This window comes from Meleagris gallopavo, chromosome 23 (genome assembly GCF_000146605.3).
Source record: "Meleagris gallopavo isolate NT-WF06-2002-E0010 breed Aviagen turkey brand Nicholas breeding stock chromosome 23, Turkey_5.1, whole genome shotgun sequence".
In the NCBI taxonomy this organism is placed as follows: Eukaryota; Metazoa; Chordata; class Aves; order Galliformes; family Phasianidae; genus Meleagris; species Meleagris gallopavo.
The window spans coordinates 904,402-911,671 of NC_015033.2; the positions used below are offsets into that span (position 1 = coordinate 904,402).

Consider the following 7,270-nt stretch of genomic DNA (forward strand, 5'->3'; position numbering starts at 1 on the left):
GCCGTGCTGGAATACCTGCGATCCAAGGGCCGCGCCGAGGGCGGCCGCGAGGAGACCCGGAGGAGAAAACGGGAGAAACAGCAGAAAAAAGACGGCGGGGACGGGGAGCGCGATGAGGCGGAGGCGGTCGGGAAGCTGCTGCTGAAGGTCCTGCATGTGGGCGACAACCCGGCGCCGATGGTGGTCAGGGCGAGCCCGGGCGTCAGGGACGTGCGGCCCTACATCGTGTGCTGTGTGCTCAGAGGGGTGCAGCTGCGGCCGGGGAACGCCGTGCGGAGGTTCCTGAGCGCCCAGGTACGGCGGTGGGCAGCGCTGCTGGGCGGCTGGAGGCTCCCCGTGGCTGCCATGTCCCCATCCCGCAGGGCTGGAGGCTTTTCCTCGCCCCACGCTGCTCATCTCCCGGCTCAGATGCAGCCCCTGTCCTTGTGCTCCTGTTGTGAGTGGGGTGAAATTATCCTCCACCTGGAGGTGAAGAGCAGAGCGGTGTGTGATGCTGAGGAACAAACAGAGCTGTCCCAGGCCGTGGCTGTGAAGGAGTGGTTGGGCTCTGGAATGGGCTGCGCAGGGAGGTGGTGGAGGAAGCGACCCTGGAGGTGCCGAAGGAACACTTAGATGCTGTACTGAGGGACGTGGTTTAGCGAGGGCTATTGGTCGCAGGTTGGACTGGATGATCTTGAAGGTCTTTTCCAACCTTGGGGATTCTGTAAGTCAGTGTGAGGATGTATTCAGACCCACTGAAGTTGTGCTTTGGTAACACGAAATAGAGCAGAGCGCTGGGCCCCGCAGCGGTACATCGTGCTGATACCGTGCTGTGTTGTGACGATGCTCTTTGTGTTGTAGACCAAACTGCACGAAGATATATGTGAAAAGAGGACGGCGGCCACGATCGCCACCCACGACCTGCAGCTGGTCAAAGGGCCCCTGACGTACAGCGTGCTGCCTCCTGCTGAGCTCAAGGTACAGCAGTGCCAACCATGCGCCTCTCCTCCTTAATTTCCCTTTGTTTTCTGCAGCTGTGAAGCAGGGAAAGGTCACTCCCAGCTGTTTCTCATTTGGTGTAGATAACTCCTCTGGGCCGAAAGGAGATCAAAGCCAAGGATCTCCTCCGTCAGCTGCAGGTGGAAGCGGAGGAGCAGAGGAAGCAGAAGAAGCGGCAGAATGTTTCTGGGTTGCACAAGTCAGTGTTCCGTTGTTGATCATCGTGTGCGTTTTGCCAGCTTGTTCTTGTGTAGAAAAACAGCTCTGAAGGGAACGTGAGGGGTAACCTGTGGCGAATGGGGGTTGATGAGTGACTTCCACTATTTCTCCACACATCAAGAGTTAATTCTTGTCACGTTTGTCACCTGTGAGAGTATTTGTGTATATAAAGGGGCAGGTAGAAAGGAATCATGGAGAGATGAAGTGTGTCATGCAAACTCAGTAAACTAAGCAGAAGAGAGGAGCTGTAGGTCTGTGCATAGAACAGATGAGCTGTGTTCTGTTTGCTGCTCGTGTAGAAACCACCAGCCGTCAGGAACCAGCTTGGAGGAGCTGGCCAAGTGCATAATGGGAGAGCTGTGCATTGCCACAGTAAGTGAGAGGGCAAATAACATAAATAAATCGTCTGGAAGGATCAGACAATGGACTCTGATGCTCCTGTTGAAGGACGGGGATCTGTGACAGCAGCAGCAGCCTGTCTGTGTGCTTTGGCAGTGTGGAAATGGAGATGTGAGTTACTTGATGTTCCTGGCCATCGCTTCTTGTAGTAATTAGCTGCATCACCATGGCATCATTTAGCTGGATTTTAGTGCTCTGACGTCTGTTGTTGCTTTGTGGTAGATCAGGAACACACTGATTCCTTTCTGTCACTGTTTTTTGCCGTTGTGTCCAACTGCTGTTTCAGTTACTTTGTGGTGTTTTGTTTCTTTTCTGCTTTTCCTGGTAGGTATCTGCAGTTATTGGATGGCAAAGATAGCTACCCGTGTCTCGTGGATGCTGAAGGTGTTGTGATTTCTTTCCCACCAATAACCAATAGTGAGAAAACGAAGGTACTGTGTGCCAGTGGGAATTTGTTCATCAGAATTCATGTATTCAACTCCAGATTCAGAACTACATGCATTCTGTGATGCTTGTCACTGTGTTCCAAACCATACATCTCCAAAGCCTTACTCCCCTCTACCAGACTGATTCAGAGGAATCTCAGAGCTCCTTTTCTCCCTTTATAACTTTGTACAGCTCTAGCAAGCTGCTCCAAGGGCACCAGGCTGCCCTCGCTGATACAGCTTTATGGGTTGGCAAAGCTCTTTGCCTCTGGTTGAATTGAATGAAAGCCTTTCGTTGCATTTTTGCACTGAAGTGTTGCCACGTGACTGTGGGTATGGTCATGAGGATGCTGGAATTCATGGCTTGCTTTACCTGTGACATTCCTGCAGATCAGGAAAACCACCCGCGATCTGTTTCTGGAAGTGACAAGTGACACGAGTTTGCAGATATGCAAAGATGTCATGGATGCCCTCATTCTGGTGAGTAATTTAGTAACAGCCCTCTCTGCTCCTCAGCAAAATGTTTCATTGCTCACATGTATGGGAGAAGAATGCAGAAGCTGTGGCTTTTGTGGGGAAGGAATTGGTTTTCCCTTTTCTTCCCTCTCCTGTTTGTAATGTACCTCAAAAGGTACATTACATTATATTAGATTATGAGCTTTCTGTATTTCGCCGTATTTAACAGAAAATAGCAGAACTGAACAGATTCACCTTGGAAAATAAGGAGGAAGGCTCGGGCTCAGATGATGAATCGGATGCTCTTAGTGGACCTGTGAGTGTGAACCCCAGCCAGAACACGCAGCAGCCGCTGGTGGTGGAGCAGGTTCGAGTGGTGGACATGGATGGAAACCTGAAAGTACTTTATCCTTCAAAAACTGACCTGGCCACAGTGTCCTCCCTGCTGACAGTGATACGCTGACTGCTGTCAACGATAAGAAAATTACTCTGTTCTTTTTTCTTTTTCCATATTCAAGAATGCAGCTTGTACGCAGTGACGTGTTTTTAAGAAGAGATGCAGTGCACCCTGCCTGGCTATGTAGAATATCTAAAGTTTGATCAAGTCCTGGCAAGGAGGGCTGCATTCTCTCTCAGCCTTAGGAGAAAGTCAGCAGCACTCTGACTAGCTGGAGGCAACAGCATCTGCCAGTGCAAACTTAAAAGCAGGGAAGGTATTCCAAGTCAGAATCCACCAGCTTGGAAGGGAATCATGATGATGTTTTAATTTATAAAACGAATGCAGTCGTATTTCCCTGCAAGGTTACTCCTCCTTCCTGCTGCTTCAGCTGGATTATCATCTTAGTACTGGGAAATCCAGTAGGTGACAGCACTGATGCTGTTATGTGCTGTTTGCCAGTGCTGAAGACAGGATGCAGAAGTGCTCACATCATCTCATTTTGCAAAATTTTATATCTGGGATAACCATAAAACTGAAAATTCGGTGTATTTTAAATATTTTAAACCTTAATGCTGCCAGAATCTGAGCAGTGAGTTCTGCAGTAATGTTTTTTTTTTCCTGTGTTCACGTGTTTAGCACAGCTCTCATTTTTAAGAGAAGTCAGTAGAACTGACTGCAGGGGTTTGCATTTCCCAGTGCATTTTAGAGCCACACTCCATCCTTGTGGAAGCACCAGTTGTGAATTTATCGTGTACCCATTGAGTTAACTGCTGGTCAAGCACTGAGTTTGTTCTTGCTTGTGAAATTGAGCCCCATTCAGAGGGCTGCTGCTATGCCAGCACTGCCCTCCAGCTTCCCAGAATGTAAACCTTCTGTCTGAGATGACCCCACTCCTGCACTCCAGTTTGGTGAGTGTTGGGGACACCGTCCAAAATGCAGATAGTTGGAGTGGCTCAGCTTTTTGCAGTCTGGGTGATACTTGCAGCCTGGCTGTTGTCTGAATGCAAACCTCTCCATCCATAAGCTGGGGTGATCCGTGGACTGAATGACAGAGTTCTGTGTGAACCCTGTAGATAGCACATCAAATACAGCCACGTACCTGCGTGCTGAATGGAAAAATAAAATGGTTCTTGCAGTTGTATGTCACTGTCACTTGTTCTGGCATTGCTGAATTTCCCAATCGTGTAACTGTGCCAACTTGGCAAAGTGGAAACTTAACTTTTTCTGGATCCTTGTGTCTGAGCAGACCCGATTCCCTGTGAAATAGAGTCATTCTGCAGAGCAGCAATTAGAAAACAACTGAATTACTGCAGAACTTTATTTGAGTAAGTTTCATTTGCTACTAAGTCACCACCTGAAAGCAAAGAAATGGGAGGTGGGGAGTGATGTGGTGGGAGTTGACTGCTCAGGCCTTTCTGCAGGAGATGCTGCCCTGCAGGACTCACCTCCTTCCCTTTGAAATGCTTGGTGATGAGGTAAACGTGTCAATGTTGGTGAGAGATGGAACCTTGATACCTTTCTGTTTCAGCATCTGATGGAACTCTATGCGCTCGTTAATTATTTTCTGAAAGGCAGAGATGTGCAAAGGGATAGAAAAGCATCAGATGGACAGCAGGACAGTACAGTGCTTTCTCAGCAGTTCCCTGCAGGCTTTCAGTTCCAGAGAGCTGCATACCTGCATTGCCTCCAGCACCTCCTCGTCAGTGAGTTCTGCCTGGGGAGCTTTGATGCCTGCTGTACTGAATGTAGCCTGAATTATTTTGCTTCGAAATCTTTCAAACTTTTGATAAAAGAGGGAAGAGGTGGATGTGTTAAACCTTCATGTGTGATTCTTTGGCATTCATGTGGATTTGACTAGGTTGGAACATCTCTTAACAGAGAGGTGGAAGTCTGAAGTGAAGGAGCCTACATTACCTTGCTGGTGACACGCTCAAGTGCCACTCTGGTTTGTAGCTCTGTGTGCTGCAGCATTTCAGTTTGGCTCTGCATCTTCTCTTGGGCACGTTGCTGCTTCTGGATGTGGTAGCGATTGGTCAGAGCCTCTGCCTGTAGCTGCCACGTTGTACCCTGTAAACCACTGATCAGCTCCATCTGCTCACCCAGTTTGGATTCTTGCTCTGTAATAACCTGAGGAGATACAGAAAACAAGCCATTACACTGAGGAAGAGAGTGAGCAGACTTGGCCACATCTGCCCAGTATCTGATTCAAATGGTTCTTGTATTTCTTGAGCAGTCTACAGACTTAAATTTGTCTGTTCTGGTAGCCACTGTTACTTATGGTTTTTTCCAGCACTGCATTGAGTACCTGAGTAGTTAAAAGCAGCAAGCTTGCTATCTCAAAAAAAGCAATTGAGTAAAGTAAACTCAAGAAGTCAGGTTTTCAAAATAACTTCACTGATATATTTTTAATGGGGAAAATTTTCTCCCCCAGGCCTAAAACAAACTCAATAAAGTGGCTGATGATGGAGTTTTCCATAAAGGCACGTGGGCTTGAACCAAATTCACCTGCCGAAGACTGCAGTTCTCCTTCTCCATTGCTGCCATCATTTCTTCATGTTTCCGTTCTTCTCTCAGACTGCCAAACTTAAGGGAAAATATTTTACACATCAGTTGTGCAGTTCAGAGATGAACCTCCTGTCTCATTAGCAGTTATTTCAGAAAGGCTGAATTCCCTGCTTCCAGCTCTCTCTGCAGTGATGGCCACCCTGTGCTCATGGCAGTACCTTGGCAGACATGGCTTGTAGCTGATTTTCTCGCCCTCTGATCTCCTTTTGGAGCCTTTCATTTTCAGATTTGGTTCTCCGTAGCTGGGATTCTTGGATTTCCAGTTGTCTTTGCAAGGAACACATGGCACCTGTGAGGTTGGGGTGCTCATGTAAGCAAACTGATGCCATGCAAAAGACTTCATGAGCTTCTTTTCAAGTAAGCAAAAACAGAGCTGTTGCTCTGCTCATCCCTGTGTGGGCTGTGGGTTAATGTACAGGCACAATGACACTGGTTAATAACGCATTTCACAGTGCTTTGCTGTGGTATATATTAAGTAAATGCATTGTGAGGTAGATGCTGTTCTGAGGGCTAATAGAGCCAGTAACTCAAGCACAGGGTTGTCAGAGTGGTGGAACACCATGGAGTGCTCCAGAGTAAGAATCAAGCCTTGCTGCAAGATTTTCTCATGCCCTTCCAAGGCAAGAGGGAAAGTGATTTCAAAATACGTGGTGTTTCTGACTCACTCCGTAAGAAGTTTTTGCCCTTGCGTGGATGTAACCCAGACTTTTTTTCTAGATAAACAGTCTCAAGAAGATGAACTTGGTCTCTGGTACAATTGTCTGCTTTGGGGAAGATTTCTCCCATGGTACCTGTGGCCATGTTGTAGTCATCTTCTGCTTTTTGTAGTTCTGCACAGAGTTCTTCGTGGGCTTTCTGCAACGCAGTGAGCTGAGCCATCAGGGCCTGCTTCTCTGCTTCTGCCTGCTCTGGAATGGCTCCCAGGGCGTTCGCTTCATTGAGAACTTCAGTGGCATCTTCTCTTGAGCTCCCTTGTTTTGTTTCTGTGTGCTATAAAGACAGAGATAAGGACTTAAGCTCTACTAAAGCCTTATGTGGAGAGTGTTCAGAACTGGGGTCTGTATTTACTGTAAATGACAGCTTGGCACTGCACAGCTTCAGTGTATGGAACTCAAATTGTTACCTCCTGTGTGACAGCACTGTCCTTGAGCAACTCCAGCTGTTTCTTCAGACTTCCCACTTCCCTCAGGAGATTAGCAATCACAACATCCTTCTGTGAACACTCTGCCTGGTACTTTGCAAGACGATCGATCTCAGCTACCAGTGTTGTGAGACACTCTTCCTAGGGAATAAAGAAGTACCGTCATGCACTGAAACGTGAATGTGGTAGAGGGGATGAAAGGGATGGATGAGGAACCACGGAGCAGATTAACTACTGTATGTCAGTGCCTGTCCCTTATGCATACAGTGCGTGCCATTGGGCCGCTTCTGCAGTCCCTGCTCCAACGTACTCCTTGGCTCTGATACACTTCTGTATGCCCAAAATGGAGCGGCACTGTTTGGATCGGCCAGCAGATGGTATATCACGAACAACGACTGCAGCGTTCCGCTTAGGCGTTCTGCCAGCTGGGGCAGGCGGTACGGCCGCTTTTCCTCACCTTTTCGTTAATGGTACGGATGTACCACGGGACGTTATCTGAACGCCTTCCGTACGGATCCCCCGCGGGTTGCTGCTGCCCCGCCGGCCCTTCCTTCCCGTCCTGCTCCCCGCCAGGGCCGTCGCTGGACCGGAGGCCTTCTGCTGGGCAGAGAAGCGGGCAGTGATGCGGTTCGCAGTCACCTCCCCCCC

The 7,270-nt window shown here is 48.5% G+C and overlaps 2 protein-coding genes across 2 annotated transcripts in view; one reads left to right on the forward strand and one right to left on the reverse strand.

Moving 5' to 3' along the window:
* The window catches only part of LRRC47 (leucine rich repeat containing 47), a gene marked incomplete at its 5' end in the record, with an annotated part of 4,305 nt that extends 248 nt beyond the window's left edge, over positions 1-4,057 (forward strand). Inside the window, 6 exons of the mRNA XM_010722733.2 lie at positions 1-294; positions 841-957; positions 1,062-1,177; positions 1,925-2,027; positions 2,412-2,501; positions 2,707-4,057. The exon at positions 1-294 is cut by the window's left edge and continues 19 nt beyond it. Coding sequence (XP_010721035.1) covers positions 1-294; positions 841-957; positions 1,062-1,177; positions 1,925-2,027; positions 2,412-2,501; positions 2,707-2,940 — 954 coding nt within the window. The remainder of the gene's footprint in view (positions 295-840; positions 958-1,061; positions 1,178-1,924; positions 2,028-2,411; positions 2,502-2,706) is intronic.
* A 261-nt stretch (positions 4,058-4,318) lies between these two features.
* CCDC27 (coiled-coil domain containing 27) lies at positions 4,319-7,264 on the reverse strand. Its single transcript, XM_019622451.2, has 8 exons — positions 7,080-7,264; positions 6,605-6,763; positions 6,273-6,471; positions 5,640-5,770; positions 5,422-5,499; positions 4,831-5,043; positions 4,592-4,696; positions 4,319-4,480 (listed from the first exon to the last, which is right to left on the reverse strand). Exons 3-8 carry the CDS (start codon positions 6,358-6,360, stop codon positions 4,358-4,360), a joined length of 738 nt encoding a protein of 245 aa, XP_019477996.1. The 5' UTR covers positions 6,361-6,471; positions 6,605-6,763; positions 7,080-7,264; the 3' UTR covers positions 4,319-4,357.
* Between the last annotated feature and the right edge of the window lie 6 nt (positions 7,265-7,270).